The 18,320-nt window shown below is 57.7% G+C and overlaps 1 protein-coding gene across 1 annotated transcript in view; it reads right to left on the reverse strand.

Moving 5' to 3' along the window:
* Window positions 1-13,267: 13,267 nt before the first annotated feature.
* The window catches only part of GPD2 (glycerol-3-phosphate dehydrogenase 2), a 150,370-nt gene continuing 145,317 nt past the window's right edge, over window positions 13,268-18,320 (reverse strand). The window contains exon 17 of the mRNA XM_082483471.1: window positions 13,268-13,496. Coding sequence (XP_082339597.1) covers window positions 13,470-13,496 — 27 coding nt within the window. The 3' untranslated portion in view covers window positions 13,268-13,469. The remainder of the gene's footprint in view (window positions 13,497-18,320) is intronic.

Here is an 18,320-nt window from a genome sequence, read left to right on the forward strand (position 1 = left end):
TACAGGGCACTGCTCCCGAAACAGAGGGGTCGGAAGCAGCCTGCGGTCCCGGCTGGGAGAGCGGGGTCAGCCCCGGGGGGTGGCCCCGGGGACACGGCGGGGGCACGGGAACCTCCGCGTGAGGGGGGATCCACCACCGCAGAGCTGGGTTAAAACTACTCTCCAGGGGATGTGCTGAAAAAGGGGCTGTGTCGGGCTCCCGGGCTGGAAGGAAGGAAGGAAGGAAGGAAGGCAGGAAGGAAGGAAGGCAGAGGGAAGGAATCCAGTAGCTTTTTGCATCTTCAGATTTTTTTTTCGGTTTGGCCGTGCCGCTCGGTGATGCCATTGCCAGGAACAGGCGGCGCAGGTGTCCCCATCCACAGGGCAGAGTTTCCCGCAGTGAGGTGCCGCTGCAGGGACGTGCAGGGCTGGGGACGCGCCGGCAGCCGGCACGGCGCCGGGTGCTGCTGGCCGGCAGGGACGGCGCCCGTACTGCCCACTGTGCCAAAGCCACTCCGACAGCCCCCCCTACACTAATAGTTATTTTCATATTTCACTGAGGATTTTCAAAAATAAAAAAGTTGTTTCAAATCATCACTTCCAGCAGAAAATTCAGCCCCCTCATCCCTCAGGATGAAAATCGACTGTTTTGAAGCCGTATTCTGAAGGTAAAACCGTCACAACTTCTCTCCGCGCAGGAAAACTGCACAATTCCACTTGAGGGAAAATGACATTTCAGCATCACAAAAGTTTTATGCAGCATTTGCAACAAACTGCGGCCCCCGCTGTAAGAGGTGAGAGCAGAGCTGTGCCCGCCCAGTGACTTCCCTGGGGGTGACCGTGGATGTGCCTCTGCCGCAGCGGGGAGGGATGGCCATGGCACGGACATGGTGGGATCTGCTTCGGCCTCTTTGGCTCCACACCAGAGGGAACCACGCGCAGAAACAGGAGGGAGGGGAGCGCGCACCCTGGGGTGCTGGGACGCAGCCGGGCAACGCCGCACCTTCTGCCCGGACATCCATCAAACGTGATGGCAAAAATAAAAATACAAAGTATTTTCACAACTGCTTTCACGCAGCTGGAAATATTTCTTCTTGTAGAGCAGGAATGTGACCCGGGTCTTGGAAAACTCATGCGTTAGACGCTGATTTCCCAGAGGACCGCATGAAGAGTGGTTTTGGGGCATTCAGAACAATGTCCTTGGTTTTCCCGAGGCCTTTGGTCCTACACCGCTCTCCGCGTGCAGCTTTAGCGCTGACAAAAATGAAAATGTTCCAGGAACTTCTCTGGGAAAATCTGAACATCTCAATCAGAACCTCCAGCTAGAAACAGGCGCGAGACATCTAACACAGCGCGCCGAGGTCTCCTGGTAAGTGGAGGGATATTTGGAAGAGAGACACAAAGAAGAGATTCTTGGCACCTGGTGCCAATCCCGCTTTGGATCCCGGGATGCTCCTCATCGTCGGCCGCGCGAGGGGGAGCTGCACCGCGTCCTCTCCCGCTCCCCTTCCCCGCTGGGAGCCGGGACACTGGCCCGGGGTCCGCACTGGCAGAGGGGCACAGAAATTGCCGTGACCTTCCCTACGTGCCGGCTCCAGCAGAGAAATGAGCCATCGCTCCCGGACTGGAGCCACGAAAGCAGAATCTGGCTGTGATGGAGGAGAGTAAATTGCATTTCCTTCCCTCTCATGAATTAGCAATGAAATTGCCCGGTGCGGATTCTCAAATCTTCACTGCCGGCAACGTACAAAGCAGAAGGACCACCGCATGATTCTTCAAGTACGAGGTCAAGTTTGCAGCATTCATAGTCATAAAACTTTGGCTCTGACTTTTACTTTGAGCAAATTTTATATGGGAGCCACGGAGAGAGAATAAATATGGAACGCCAAGGTGCCGTTTGCCATCCCTGCAAGCGTGACCCTGCTCCGCACCCCCGCAACACCCACAAGTGCACGTTCGCTTGCAGATGGATTGCAAGTTTGAGGGTTGACTTGCGTTCTGCTTTTAAAAATCTTGTAGCAGACACCTTGTTTTCTCTGCCTTTTTGATATCTCAGTAGTTCCCCTCCAGTCCTCTTGGCTACATCCAAAATAACTACCGTCAGCAAAGAGAACGCTGCTGCAAACTGCGTGAGGCCGTTTAATAGCTAATGTATTCCCAGCGCGTGCTGAACCCGAGGTGCGGGAGGGAAGGGACTCGGGACGGTATTAGCGTTTTCCTGCCGGGAGAGATTCCCACCCTCTCCTGCTGCGTCGCAGCTCGGGAGACCCTCTCCCACTGCTCTCTCCCACGCTGCCTTTCCCCCATGGGCAATGGCATTTTACAAACACCTTTGTTCTGCTCGGAGGGTGACTCTGCCCTGCCCATCCCGGAGGGGAACGGCCTTGGGAGGCTCGTGGGAATCCCACGCGGGCTGTAAATCCCAGCGGGGACCCGGAGCCAACCGTCAGCAGGAGAAAACCGCGTCCTTCAGCTGCTCGTGCCACTGCCGCCCGTGCCACGGCCACGGCCACTGCCACGGCCACTCGCGTTTTTGCCTTGTCATCAGGCAGCGAGCGAGCCGCGGGCTGCGGTGGGGGTGTTTGCTGCTGCCTGTTGGTAAGGAGGGAGCCCGCCTGTCCTGCGGGGCAGAGAGCTCCCCCCGTCACTTCACTTTAAAAGTTTACTGTGGAAACCACGAAGCGGCCGTACGTTCGCGGGGGAGTCACGAGTGGCCGAATCTGATCTTCTCTCTGCTTCAGCTGGCTCTACAAAATAAGTTTACCGCTTTTTGTGGCAAAATGGAGAACAGACTTAATTGCAGCTGTGAGGTGCCGGAGGGCAGGCAGCGCCCCGCATTGGTGATGGAGAGGGTTGGCTTTGACGCAGAGGAAAACTGGGAAAAATACGTATGTGGAGCTGTTGGAAGAAGGCAGGATGTTATTATGGGGTGCAGCTGGGGCCGGGGCGTGCTTGGAGAAGATGGGGGTCTGCCCGGGGGCTGCTGGCGGGGGCACGGGCGCCCGGCGGGGGTGGCGAGGCACAAACGTTGCCTGGGAATTAAACCCCGTGAGTCAGTGTTTCCAGCACGGGCATCATCAGCAGTGCCGCGCTGCAGAGCGAGGCGGAAAATACCCGCTTTGTCTGGCACAGGAGTCATCTGGGTCCTGCGCGAGGACCAGCCCCAGCTCCAGCAGCCCGGCAGGGCTCCAGGGGCACCGGCACGGCTCGGGCACCACTTCGGCTCTGGCAAGCTGCAGGGGTCTTGTGGGAGCCTGTTTCCAAATCGTCCTATCAGACTAGATCATTAATTAGTCAGTGCTTCATTACCCCTGGGTCCATGGGTCCCGGTCAGCCGCAGCTGAGTTTCACCGGCACGTCCGGGCGGCTGCGGTGGGACCCGGGACCCGGGACCCTGCCCAGCCACGGTGCTCAGCGCTGCTCTGGCTGCGCTCCTGTGCCGGCACCAGAGGAGCCGTCCCTGCTCGGCCCCGCCGGCGGCACGCGGAGGCTCCTGCCCGCCCTGCCTCTGCCGCACAGACCCACTGCGAGCGCATGGACTGGGGCAGGATTTGGGGTGTTTTGTGCCCCGTCGCCGAGCCCTCGCCTGGCGCCCGGCGTGGCTGGTCCCCATGGCCGCGGTGGGGAACGGTGCCGAACGGGGCGCACAACACATCGGCGTTTGTTCCTCTCGAACTACAATTTCTGCAATGGAAAGAACTCGGGTGCAGCCGCAGCGGCTCTGAGTCACCCCCCGGGATTTCTGCCGACCGGGGCTGAAAGAAAGTCAACATTCATCAAGCGGGACCTTGCTGCTAGCGGAGGCCGCTTAAACGCCACAATGGGAAGCCTGTCGAGGAAGAGTTTGAAGCAGATAATGTGGAAAATATTTAAGATCAATGTGAGCAGAGTGGTGGGGTTTTTTTGCTTGTTTGTTTTTTCCCCTGGGAGAAGGCGGAGCGGAGCAGGAGCAGCTCCCGAGCGGCTGGAAGGGCCCGTGGCCGCCCGGGGAGCCGCACGTCTGCGGGGTGGAGGGACCCCGGGTGGGCTCTGCCTTCGGGCGAGGTACCAACCAGCGCTTGGAAAAACAGATTATTTTATAAATATATGTGTATGTAACTGTTCTACACATACCCCTGCTGGAACGGTGGTGTTTAACTCTATTTAGCATCCATGAGGACACACGGCTGGGCAGCGACCCTGTGGCCATCCCCACCTCCTCCTTGGGGTGACCGGGACGGTGTTGCCGTCCTGCTGCGGCCCCGGGCACAGCGGCTGCGGTGGGGGAGCGCGTGGGGACTGCAGCGCGTGGGGCCGCTCGGTGAGGTGGGCAAAGGAGGGGGCAGAGGAGCAGCCAACGCATGGTCACTTCTCAACAAAACCTCATCCCCATCATGAATTACTGCAAAGTGTCACAGCCTGATCACCCCATTGACCCACATTTTTGAGACCTGCCTGAGGGGTGAGATGCACATGACTGTTTCACAGAATCATAGAAAGGTTTGGCTTGGAAGGGACTGCTAAAGGCCATCTCGTTCCAACCTAGACGTGAGCCATGAGCAGGGTCATCTTCAACTAGACCAGGTCGCTCCCAGCCCCGTCCAACCCGGCCTTGAACACCCCCAGGGATGGGGCAGCCACAGCTCCTCGGGGCACCCTGCGCCAGGGGCTCACCGCCCGCAGAGCCAAGAATTTCTTCCCAGTATCTCATCTCAGTCTCCCCTCTTCCAGTTTGAAGCCATTCCCCCTCATCCTATCACTCCATGCCCTTGCAAAAAGTCCCCCCCCCAGCTCTCCTGGAGCCCCTTTAGGCACTGGAAGGGGCTCGGAGGTCTCCCCGGAGCCTTCTCTTCTCCAGGCTGACCCCCCCACCTCTCCCAGCCTGTCCTCCCAGCAGAGGGGCTCCAGCCCTCCCAGCATCTCCGGGGCCTCCTCTGGCCCCACTCCAACAGCTCCGTGTCCTTCTGCTGTGGGGACCCCCGAGCTGGAGGCAGCACTGCAGGGGGGTCTCCCCAGAGCAGAGCAGAGCGCAGCAGAGGGGCACAATCCCCCCCTCGCCTGCTGGCCACGCTGCGGGGGATGCAGCCCGGGGGGCCGGGGGTCGCTGGGCTGCCTTCGCTGGCTGGGCAGGGGTCACTGCAGGCAGCGGCTGCGCCAGGGCCGGGCTGACCCCTCCGGATCAGCTTCCTGGATAAAGGGTCTGTGGGTGAGGCCGGGTCCTGCGGGAATGGAGGTGCCGGGGGTCCCGCAGCTGAGCCCGTGGGAATGCACCCCCTGCAGCTCTGCCTGGTTCCCACGCACGCGTCGCCCTCACGGCCAGACCCGGGGTGCAGGAACAGGACTCGAGGACCATCTGCCTCTGCGTTTGGCCTTGCCCAAGGGTATGTGCCCGAAAGCTCGCCCGCCGCCCGGGGGGTACCCAGGGCACGAGTGGGACATAGGGACGACTCCGATGATAGCTCTGCTCATGCGGCACAGCCGTGGGACACCTCGCTGCCGGGGGCACCGGGGGCTCTTTGCTGTCTGGGTGTCCACGAGCAGTGCCCGCCGCGGGGAGCTCGCCCACCGGGGGGCTGTCAGCCTTGTCCTGAGATCGCAGCCCCAGGACATGACTTCCCGTGTAACGTGGACCCTCAGAGCCGGTGTGCGCTCCTGGTCATCCTCCACCCGCTTGCTTGCGGAGACGGCGGTGTCACGCTCCAGACTCACCCCTCCCGCAGGAAGCCCCTCTCCCAGCGCGCGGTGTCCGTTCCCAGTGCCCGGTGGGGGGAAGTCTGGGGACCCTCCGGGCTCACCCCTCTGCGCCGCCCGGGCCGGCTGGTCTTTCAGAGCAGGCTGAGCCGGCTGGGTCCTGACGTCAAAGATAGGGCTTTATCGATGTCACCTTTATGTTAGCAAACAGATTAAACGCTTCTAATATCTCCCATAATGGCATTCTGTATGGCCGAGATCACATTTGCGATAGTATATTTGATACAGTTGTAAACCTTGAAAGAATAAGGGCTGCCTAAGAGAATAGCTTTTTCTAGCTTAAACACATTACAGTTGCGAGCGTAAATCACTTGTCAGTTGATGGCAAATGTAACAGTGTTATAATCGGAGGAAAAAAAGAAATAAAGTGCAGATAATCTTTTTCGCCATTTTCCTGGCAGCGGCGGCGGCGGGAGACTGACAGCCCTTCGCTTGAGTGGCAGGTGTCCTTTGAAGCGCCTGTGAATCACTATCTGCGCAGACTGTTGAAATGCATATTTCCATCCTTATCGTAAAGGAATGGATGGGCAAGATAGGTGCTGTTAACATTGCAAATAGCTCCAGAATTATTCATTGTCAGCTCCGGGCAAAGAATAGGGGGAAAGTTTTATTATTCACCGCGCACAATAGCCGGACGCTTAATGATTCCCCGCTACCTTGGCAGGATTGTCTGCCGACTTCAGGCGCTCGCGGTGGGTGACACAGGTCTGGCCAAGTGTTAGAGCAAGATCACACGTCCCGGGCCCATTTTAATTTCTAATACATTAATCTTTCCCTCGCAGATGCACAATGAATATTCCGCAGCCCCTTGTTTGTCAGGAGCTGTCTGCCTTTCATCTATTCAGGTGGTTTCATTGACTCTGAAAGCGCGCTTAAAAGGCCCGATCAGTCAATGACAACGCTGGCACAATGGCGGGGAGCCCCGCTCCCCCCCGCCGCCCCGCCATCTGATGGACACGGCTGACACCCGCTCCCCGCGGAGGCCCGGCGGCGGGCGCCTTCCCCAGCGGCGCCCCGGCCCTTATCGCGACGGGAGGACGGCGGCCGCCGGATGTATCGCGGCTCCCCAGCCGCTGGCCCCGACCCCGCGCCGCCCCGCGCCCGCCGCCCGCCCCGCGCCCCATGAAAATGGATTACGTTGGCTCCGCGCTGTTTTACAAGCCAGCGGCACGCGCCGCACCGTTCATTTTTAATTTTAATCCTTTGTCTCGGCCCGCTAATTGCGATTGTTTTAAGTTCATTATCCCGACGCGCACATTGTCACCGGCTGGATCCGCGCGCTTGTAAGCGGTGTCCTCACTTTTGCAGGTAGTGACCCTTGAATTGTTAAATGAGCCCGTGCCAGCGCCGAACAGCGCGCTCCGTGATCTACGATGCGCTCCTCAGCTCTCGATTCTTTGGTCTCTAATTAATTAAGTAGCAACCCCTCGGCGGCAAGGGGGCCGAGGACCGCGGGAGCGCCCCGGGGCCGGGGCAGGGGTGGGATGGCTGGGACGCCCGGGAGCTGCTGGGCGTTGCATCGCCCAACCTGCCGTGCCACAGCCCTGCGCACCCCGGCACAAAGCCCGGCGCTGGGCATCACTGGGGACCCGGGACCGGTGTGTGCCGCCGCATCTCCTTCCAGGGCACCGCTCCCCACGTCCCTGCCGCCCCGCAGGAAAGCTGGAGACCACCCAAACCAGGCAGACCCACAGGGAGCATGTTCACAGGAACGCTCTCCTCGGCTTTCTCAGGGATCCCTACATTTGCTTAGAATCCCATGGGTCTAAAAGTGACATAATTGCCTATGTTTTTCATGAAATCATCTCCAATTGCCCTGGAGGGATGCCATCCAGAGGGACCTGGACAGGATTGAGAGGTGGACCTGTGCAAACCTCATGAAGTTCAATGAGGCCAAGCGCGAGGTCCTACATCTGGGTCGGGGCAATCCCCAGCACAACTCCAGGCTGGGCGGGGAATGGCTGGAGAGCCGCCCTGAGGAGAAGGCCCTGGGGGTGGTGGTGGATGAGAAGCTCACCACGAGCCGGCAATGTGCGCTGGCAGCCCAGCGACCCCCGGCCCCCCGGGCTGCATCCCCCGCAGCGTGGCCAGCAGGGCGAGGGGGGATTGTGCCCCTCTGCTGCGCTCTGCTCTGGGGAGACCCCCCCGCAGTGCTGCCTCCAGCTCGGGGGTCCCCACAGCAGAAGGCCCCGGAGCTGTTGGAGCAGGGCCAGAGGAGGCCCCGGAGATGCTGGGAGGGCTGGAGCCCCTCTGCTGGGAGGACAGGCTGGGAGAGGTGGGGGGGTCAGCCTGGAGAAGAGAAGGCTCCGGGGAGACCTCAGAGCCCCTTCCAGCGCCTAAAGGGGCTCCAGGAGAGCTGGGGAGGGACTTTTTGCAAGGGCATGGAGTGATAGGATGAGGGGGAATGGCTTCAAACTGGAAGAGGGGAGATTGAGATGAGATACTGGGAAGAAATTCTTGGCTCTGCGGGCGGTGAGCCCCTGGCGCAGGGTGCCCCGAGAAGCTGTGGCTGCCCCATCCCTGGGGGTGTTCAAGGCCGGGTTGGACGGGGCTGAGAGCGACCTGGGCTGGGGGGAGGTGTCCCTGCCCGGGGCAGGGGGTGGCACTGGGTGGTCTTGAAGGTCCCTTCCAGCTCCAGCCATTCTATGAATCAATGATTCTATGATTACACCCGTATGTGGATGTGCTCTGAGGACCATGGATCTGCACATCGGGGTTTGGACCCCTCTTTGCATTCAGGTCCTTCAGCTTCAGCAGTGGAACATCCAGCCTGGCCTTGAACACCTCCAGGGCTACGAGTGCATATTGTCAGCTCATGTTGAGCTTCCCATCAACCGACCCCCCGGGGTGAAAGCCCCCCCAGGTCTCCCGCGAGTCCCCGCCAGCCCGTCCTGCAGGGAGGGCTTCAGAGCTGCAGGACCGACTAAGCGTCGGCAGGTTTGCACGTGGATTCACCCCGCGTTTGGAGGCGTTCCTCCTTCTGGGCTGCCATGGGGCCCCGACACGGACCGCGGAGGGATGCTGAGGTGGCCGTACCCCGCAGCTGCTGCCAGCCGGCCCCGGGGCTGTGCTCCCGCGCTGGGCTGGGATGGCCAGAGGGGTCCTGAGTTCTGGTTCTTCCCAAGTGCTCGTGTTTTGATGGGTTTAAACGTGCTTTTCTCCCTCCCGTAAGCACAGCCCGGAGCGGGGCTGCTCTGGGCCCTGTGCAGCTCCGGGGACGGTCCCCTCCGCCCTGGCCGAGCACCTCCTTCGCCCCGCGGGCCGGGGGACCCCATCCCCACTCCGCCACCCCACGAGACCCGCAGTGCCTCGTGCCAGGGTGTATTTTAATAACACTTCACCGGCGGTTTCTCCTGCCGGGCTGCGCTGTGATTAAGCAGACACAGGCACAGGCACAGGCACAGGCGCAGGCACAGGCACAGGCGCAGGCACAGGCACAGGCGCAGGCACAGGCGCAGGCACAGGCACAGGCACAGGCACAGGCACAGGCGCAGACAGACACAGGCACAGGCGCAGGCACAGGCACAGGCGCAGTCACAGGCACAGGCGCAGGCGCAGGCGCAGGCACAGGCGCAGTCACAGGCACAGGCGCAGTCACAGGCACAGGCACAGGCGCAGTCACAGGCACAGGCGCAGGCGCAGGCGCAGGCACAGGCACAGGCACAGGCACAGGCGCAGGCACAGGCACAGGCACAGGCACAGGCACAGGCGCAGTCACAGGCACAGGCGCAGGCGCAGGCGCAGGCACAGGCACAGGCACAGGCACAGGCACAGGCGCAGGCACAGGCACAGGCACAGGCACAGGCACAGGCGCAGGCACAGGCACAGGCGCAGGCACAGGCGCACGCACAGGCGCAGGCAGAGGCACACAGGGTTTGAAAAAACCCCTCTGTTGAACACTGCGCCGCGGCTGGCCCGTGCTCTCAATAAAAGCTCATTAAGAAAAGATTATGAACATATAACAATACATTTTAAGTGCGCTGCAATGATCCATAAAATTGGTGTGGCTAATTAGCAGATCAAATCTCTATGAGAACTGGATCACTTTAATATCCTTGGGTAGTTTAATTCTGTAGGTATTTTACTATCCACACATGTTTAGTAAAATTAAATAACAGTATAAATGTTCAGTGGGATTAAAACAACAGTAAAATGAAACCAAACAAAATGAGTTTATTTTGTTAATAGAATAACAGAGAATCCCAATGTTGATATAACATTACACAAAATCTAGAGCAAACATAGTCTGAATCCCAGTCTCATTTCACATGTAATTAACCTTTCTCAATCAAGCTAAGCATCCCTTATACCTCCTCCACAACGGCTGTGCGCCCACGTCTCTTCCTTCACGGGGATGAGAGGCAGGCGTCAGTTTGCAGGGATGCTCCTTCCCTGCAGCGCGCTGCCGGTGCCGGTGCCGGTGCCGGTGCCAGGCTGGGGAGCGCCGGTGCCAGCCCAGCGCCAGGGCGGGAGCGCAGTCCCTGCCCAGGGCTCCAGCCCCGGGGATGCCCGGCGCCCCGGAAAGCTTCTCTCCAGCGGCGAAGCCCGGCAGAGTCAGGATAAACTGCCGGGAAGAGCCGGGATGTCTGGGAAGTTCTCGAAGAGTTTAGGTTCCCCAGTAGATAAGTTTCTCTTTGGGGAATATATTTCTTTTCCCTGTTTTACGGTCCTTCAAATGAGCATCCGGACCAAGACGCTCCTGCGGGTGGGTTTGAATCTGCACTCTTTGTGCAATTCATAAAAATCTGTCTGGAGTGAGACATCAACAAGAACCAGGGCTGATTTTTTTTTTTTTTTCCTTTTCATTTTGCTTTGTTTGATTAGACAAAAAAAGCCTGAAAAAATATTTTAGAATCAATCAAAAAGCTGAAAACACCTTAGCTTTCCTTCCATACAAAATTTAAATGCTAAAAAAAGATTTTATTTCGTTTTGTTTTCAAGGGTTTCTACCTCTCGACTTATCAATTCAATTGCGCTTTGGCAACTCTAAGAAGGTAATGAAACTTGAAACGGACAATCATGTTATTTTTGATATCGATAGCTATTGTTTCTGAATAACAATTCTGTACTTTAGAGCCCAATTACAACTTCAGTGAACAAAGAAAATAAAACCAGGGATGAGGGCGTACGACATGCCCTTACAGGAGAAAAACCGGGGCACGGTGAAGGCAACGAATTGCTCAGTGAGTCTGGACGCAGGGACAGGAGGGGCAGCAGAGTCCCGCCGCCCCCCCGTCCTCGGCCGACAGCATCCTTGCCCTGAGCCGCCGGCGCTCGGCCCGGGGTCCCGGCGAGGGGGGGTGGGGGGGGGATGCACTGGGGCGGGGCGGTGCCACATCCCCCGAGTGCTTCTGAGATACTAACGTGAAAAGTCACGCTCGTAAACAGTCCTATTTATTTAAGGATTTTTTATTCCTGTCTCCTCACCACCAGCAGCCCTCTGTTTGTGCTGCTGTTTATCAAGAAACACCATGTGAAAGTTAATAATAACATAATTTAGAGCAATAATTACATTTTTATTCAATAGCTATGGGAAAACACTGAGTTGAATAATGAGATAAAAATGAGTGTCTCATTCCTAACAGGACATTAATCACCATATTAACTGTGTAGGCAAACTGATTTGAGGCTGTTATGGCTTAATTTGTCTCAAAATCATTATTTTTTATGTATCGCATAATGCACTTTAAAATATGTGTTGGAGTGATTCTATGTAAGCATTACGGTTGCACAGAATAGATGCTCCGCTTTACTCTGCCGTGAATTATAACTTTTTTATCGTACCCAGCGCAAAGTCCGCACCGCTGACGCTCCGGCATTTGGGAGCCAATCTGGGATAAGGATGGAATCTTCCACTTTATATCTTATCCTCTACAGGATATTTTTTCTGAGCGTTCTCATTTCTGAAGCCTTTGAATTAGCATATTTTATTTCTCCAGGCAGCGTCCCATTGGCTATGAAGTCTTTCGCCCCTCTTGGCTTTCCCCTGCTGGTGCTCTTGGCTGCTGGTCGGGATGACGGATGCGGTGGCACAATATCGGACCCGGTGAGCCCTCGGCAATCCGGCGCTTAGCAATGCTAATGTCAGATGCCAGACGAACTGGATGCCGCACAAAGAGCAGCCGCGGTTTCGGCATTGTGTTGGGGCGCGGCGCTGGCTCTGTGTCCACGTTTCGGGAGATGGTGACCCAGGGGATGCTGAAAGGCTGGTGGGACACAGGATGGGCAAAGCGGAGCCCCAGCGGGTAGCTTGGTGGGATTTTCGTAAAGGAAATAAAATCTGAGTTAAATGCGTTCCCTCCGGATGGCCGTTTTCCCTACCGAGCACCCAGAGCCTTAATAAAAGTTCTGCAAAACATATCCGATGTGCTCAGCCGTGAGGATTCCCCCTGGTGCTTTATTGTCCCATTCCCCGTGGGTGTTTGTGTCCATCCGACCCGGCACTCCGCACTCGAGGCGCGGGTCCTGCGCGGATGCCGCGCACTGGCGTTGGGCCGCCTCCAGGCGACACCTTCCCTGGCGCTTCTTGGACCCTCGGTGCTTGATCTAAGGTTTCCCAATGTGTTGGGACCTTTTCCCAGGAGGACTGGAACTGCTGCCAGGAGCACGCAGGCGCGTGCCAGCGGGGGCGAGAGCCGCCGAGCAAACCCCCCGTGGTCCCCCGGGGTGGCCGGGCCGCGGCCGGGCGGGAGCACCGCCAAAGGAGGCTGAGCCGGGGGAAGGGGACCCAAACTACTCCTAAGCTCAGGTCAGGCGGGAGAAGTGCCGTGGAAGGGGACACGGCGCATTTCACGGTCAAAGCTCGTGAAACGCAAGAATGCAGAGCCGGGATTCCGCCGCGACGGCCAGGCAGGAAAAACACGCGCCCTGGCACCAGGCACCGCCTTTTCGGCCGAACAAAATGTTTGAGGCTGATCCAAATAGCGTTTAGGGACAGGGAGAGTACGGGCCTCACCTCTGGTTTGCCGACCCTCCCCCCCGTGTCACAATTTCTGTTTCTGTTGGACCAGAAGTCGTTTCCCCGGCGGTGCCAGCAAAACCCAGTGAGCGGCGCCCCCCGCCCCCCCGGGCGGGCAGGCAGCCCCGCGCAGGATGCCAGCGCAGTGCGCAGAGCCCGCTCTGCGGGGTCACCTCCAGCCGGCAGAGCCCGAGATTGGTAGGTTTAAACCTTGTCCCGAGCACATTTTCTCCTTTTTTTCCTTTTCCTTTTCCTCCCTTTCCTTTTTCCTTTTCCTTTTCCATTCCCTTTCCCTTTCCCCTTCCCTCTTTCCCCTTTCCCTTCCCTTTCCCCTCCTCCTCCTCCTCTTCCTCCTCCTCCTCCTCCTTCCCCTTCCCCTTCCCCTTCCCCTTCCCCTTCCCCTTCCCCATCTCCTTCTCCTTCTCCTTCTCCTTCTCCTTCTCCTTCTCCTTCTCCTTCTCCTTCTCCTTCTCCTTCTCCTTCTCCTTCTCCTTCTCCTTCTCCTTCTCCTTCTCCTTCCCCTTCTCCTTCTCCTTCCCCTTCCCCTTCCCCTTCCCCTTCCCCTTCCCCTTCCCCTTCCCCTTCCCCTTTCCTCCCCGCTCTGAGGCGCCGGAGCCTGACGGGAAAGGTGTGCTCACCCCCAAAGCACGGTTGCCATAAATAAAATCTGCCGGTGCAGTTCCTGGCAGATGTGGGGGTTTCGATGAGTGGTGTGAATTAGCACCCGGATTTGCACAGTGCCCGTGCAGGAGGTGAGCCCGGCCCCTCTCTCCGGGGCGGGGGGGAAGCGCGGCACAGGACGTCAGGATGGGGTCGGAAGTGGTTGATTCTGAAGGAAGAAAGAAAGTGACTTTCATAGAACCATCCAGTCACAGAACACTTTGGGTTGGAAGGGACCTTGAAGCTCACCCCCCCCCCCAGCCCAGGTTGCTCCCAGCCCCGTCCAACCCGGCCTTGAGCACCTCCAGGGATGGGGCAGCCACAGCTCCTCGGGGCACCCTGCGCCAGGGGCTCACCGCCCCCACAGCCAAGAATTGCTTCCCAATATCTCATCTCAATCTCCCCTCTTCCAGTTTGAAGCCATTCCCCCTCATCCTGTCATTCCATGCCCTTGCAAAAAGTCCCTCCCCAGCTCTCCTGGAGCCCCTTTAGGCACTGGAAGGGGCTCTGAGGTCTCCCCGGAGCCTTCTCTTCTCCAGGCTGACCCCCCCACCTCTCCCAGCCTGCCCTCCCAGCAGAGGGGCTCCAGCCCTCCCAGCATCTCCGGGGCCTCCTCTGGCCCCGCTCCACCAGGTCCATGTCCTTCTGCTGTTGGGGGCTGCAGAACTTTCACAGAGCTGTGTCAGAAACTCCACCAAGGGCTTGTCTCCACCAGGGCTGCAGGGTGAGCCCGGCCTCCTGCGGAACGCGGGGTGCTCCCGAAGCGTCCCCAGCCCGTGCCACCGCCCCGGCTGCAGCGAGCAGGGAGGCGGGTGCTCACCCTCGGGAGCCGAGCGCTGCGGTGGGCTGGCGAGCAGCATCATCGACTGCAACCCGGGAGATACCCAGGGGTGTCCCAAAGGGGCGTTTTCTCCAGCTCTGGATCAGTTCCATGCGTTCCCCTCCCCGTGTTTGGAGGCACAGGGGGTGCTGCCGGCCGGGTGCTGTCTGGCTGGAGTGAAGTGGAGCGGAGCCCATGGGGGGTGTCTGGGGACCCCCTGGGCTACGGGGGGGTCGGCAGTGGCATGGACATCCCTCCCCAAGCCCAGTGCCTGCCCAGGGGGATGGAGGACTGCCCGCAGCTTGTTTTCCTTCCCAGCACAGGAGCTGTGGGTCCCTCTGTCCCCGTGACCCTGCTGAGCCCCATCCGTCCCCACGTCACAGAGATCCCCGTCCATCCCCACGTCACAGAGATCCCCATCCGTCCCCACGTCACAGAGATCCCCATCCGTCCCCACGTCACAGAGAGCCCCATCCGTCCCCACGTCACAGAGATCCCCGTCCATCCCCACGTCACAGAGATCCCCGTCCATCCCCACGTCTCAGAGATCCCCATCCATCCCCATGTCACAGAGATCCCCATCCGTCCCCACATCACAGAGAGCTCCGTCCATCCCCACGTCACAGAGATCCCCATCCATCCCCATGTCACAGAGATCCCCATCCATCCCCACGTCACAGAGAGCTCCGTCCATCCCCACATCACAGAGATCCCCGTCCATCCCCACATCACAGAGATCCCCGTCCATCCCCATGTCACAGAGATCCCCATCCATTCCCACGTCACAGAGAGCCCCATCCATCCCCACATCACAGAGATCCCCGTCCATCCCCACGTCACAGAGAGCCCCATCCATCCCCATGTCACAGAGATCCCCATCCATCCCCACGTCACAGAGAGCTCCGTCCATCCCCACATCACAGAGATCCCCGTCCATCCCCACATCACAGAGATCCCCGTCCATCCCCATGTCACAGAGATCCCCATCCATTCCCACGTCACAGAGAGCCCCATCCATCCCCACATCACAGAGATCCCCGTCCATCCCCACGTCACAGAGAGCCCCATCCATCCCCATGTCACAGAGATCCCCATCCATCCCCACGTCACAGAGAGCTCCGTCCATCCCCACATCACAGAGATCCCCGTCCATCCCCACATCACAGAGATCCCCGTCCATCCCCATGTCACAGAGATCCCCGTCCATCCCCACGTCACAGAGAGCCCCATCCATCCCCGCGTCCCACCCGGCGGGAGGCTTCTCCCCCGCAGGACGTCCGGGGCAGAGCGAAGCCCCGCTGCTCCCTCCCCTTCCCTGGGCCGGGGCGGGAGGCCGCCGGGTTGCGACGTGTGACAAATCCGGGCGATGACAGAAACATGTAAATCTCTGGTATTATCGGCCCTCATCTGAATGTCTGTACAAGGTACACAAGTTGAAGGATTAAGTGCTGGAAGAGGTCTCGGAGCCGGGAAGGTGCTGCGGGCTGGCGTGACGCTCTGATTAAGACACTGACAGAGTGCACAAAACCCCATTTGTTGGCGTGACATGTCAGATGGATGAAGAATCAGTCTTTGTCTGCGCCAGTTCAGTTTTCTTTCAAAAAGCCTTTTAGATCAGCTGCAGGAAAAACAAGGAGGTAAGTAGCACATTGATTTAATACAAGCAACATGCAAAGTACATAATAATGAAAATCAAAATCCTTTCATCGCATCAGTAAGGGCAGCGAACAATGTGAATTAATGCAAGGCGCATTTCCCTCAACTTTTACCTCCAAAAGTAGTTTGCATTATATGGCTAATTCTCCTTCCACCCATGACTAAATTGTGTACTGGGCTTTACTTTTGTTTGACATCAAAAAGCAAATGATAGAAAATTGTGTCCAACAATATGTTCTGATTATTCCTGCACTATAGAATATTCTCTCAGTGTGACAAACCGTGTTTATCCCACTAGGAAGAAAGGGGGAGGGATCCCTTAGGATTTATCGGCATGTGCGGGGCCATTAAGTTAAATAGCCACGTTAGTATTTAACACCGTCAACGATATTTTATTTCTCTTTTTCATGATTATTAAGATTTTCATTTGTAAAGTCTTAACTAAATATAGTTTTGGTATCGGAGAAACAAAAGTTATTTTGGGAAGGACTACTTTAGTAGAGAAAGCTACTCCTTCCTTCGGGCCCTCCTCCCTCCGTGTCACTATTCTCCTCCCCGGGGTGTAAATTCTCTGCCGTCTCAGAAACTTCCCTCGTTGGCCACTCCGCATATTCAGGTCTATAAACTGCCGCACAGGAATTGTTAACAACTTCTTTCGAAATTTGGTCAACTCGTGACTTGTGCAGCAGAAACACTACCATGCAGTGCCACGGCATCGCTAAGGATTTTTTTTAACATATTCAGCTTTAATTACTTTTCAGCACGGACAAGGGCGCCGGTCTCCCGGCTGCCTTCTCCCGGGTCACATCGAGCCCACTCGGGCAAAGGGAGCGCGGGGCCCTGCCTGGTCCCTGGGGGAGGACAGAACAAGTATTTCCCCTGCTATTCCTGCCTGGCGAAGCTCCGGGCACTCTGCTGGTGGCTGGACCCCGCGCTGGGGACACCCACAGCCCTCCCGGGACAGCCGCTGGGGCAGGGCAGTCCCCCGCTGCCACGTTCAAGCGCAGGTGATGCTTTGGAGGAAAGGCTTGGTGAGCCCATTTATAAACTTATCCACGAGGATAAAAATCCCCAACACCCACGGAGTAACGCCGAGGCTGGTTTACACAAACCAGTGTCACCGGCGGTCCCGCCGCGGAAGGGGCTGCGCTGCCCAAGCAGCACCTCCAGGTGCAGTGGTCTCCGAAGGACGGAGCTGCTGCTGCGCAGCTTTGCCGGAAGGTCGGCGAGCACATCTGCCCCACGGCACACGGGCGGCTGGAACCAACGCTCCTGTACCTTCCCACCAGTTTGTGAAGGGCTGTCGCGAGGAACGTGCCCACAGCAGTCCTGGGCAGGAGTGGGTAAGCAAACTCCTTTGGACTCGGGGAGAATCCAGAGACAATAATGTTTAAGAGGAGAAAATTATCAGGAGGGCCACATAACGGACGAGCGTATGCCGGTACAAGGCATGGGGCGACTGCCTCGGAAGCCCGCTGAAATACCCAGCGTGGGTTAATGTGTGTCAAACTGGAGTCAGCGGTGCCTGGCAGAGACTGGCACCGGGTGGGGAGGCTGCACGTGGAAGAGAGCGGACCCCGGGACGAGAGGAGAAGCGACCATTTGGTCCTGCGAATGCCCGAATGCGCTTACACACACGCAGCAGCATCTTCTAAAATATACCCTATCCAATATGCCTATTCATATCTTTTAAAAACAACACCTAACGCTGTGTGCCCGGGGCCCTGCCCCACTGCCCCACGTCCCCGTTTTGGTGGCCCCGCACCCCACCCAAGTGAAGGGCCTTAAAAAAACGGCGTATAGGTCTCGTGCTCGGTTCTGTACTGATGTGCTCCATTCCTCACCCACACGCACACGCTGTGTGGTTTACCCGGCTTGCTTCACCCTTTTTTGAAAGCCTTCTGACTGGAAGCCTGACGCGCACAAAGGGAAGGACAAGGCCTGCCCTGGATCGACGGCTCCGCAGAGCAGCGCTGGGGCCCCCCCACCCCGTTTGCAGGCTGGAGCCTGGGTCTCCCGGCGGGAGAGGGGGCTGGGGCGGTCCTGCGTTGCCGACACGGGAGAGGAAGATGGTATTTCGACAAACCTGAAAGAGCCGGTGGTAATCGTCACTGAATTCGGAATAGCAGGTGGGCACGGAAAGAACACGGGGGACATTGCACAAAATACTTCTGATGTTTAAAAATACTATATCAAGTTAGAAAAGAGCAGGTATCCTATTGCAAAGTATTTAACCTCAGATATTAAAGTCGGTAAATATCTCATTATGTGGTAATTTGCCATTGCTTACCTGTTTCTCCACATTTAGCAAGCAAGCCACAGAGAGCAATGCGAGGCACTGCCGATTGCTGGCTGTGCTCAACTGCCCATAAACCACAACAGAAAAGTGTAGAGAGAAAACATTGTCGATGAATATTTGTGCAAAACGCTTCGACTTCTCAGTTAAGGGATCTCTTCTGCCCCTTTAAAATCAACGTTTTCCTTAAAATTTGGAGTTCCTTTGAATTCCCTTGTGCG

Source organism: Vanellus vanellus (genome assembly GCF_965231255.1).
Source record: "Vanellus vanellus genome assembly, chromosome: 5".
NCBI lineage: Eukaryota > Metazoa > Chordata > Aves > Charadriiformes > Charadriidae > Vanellus > Vanellus vanellus.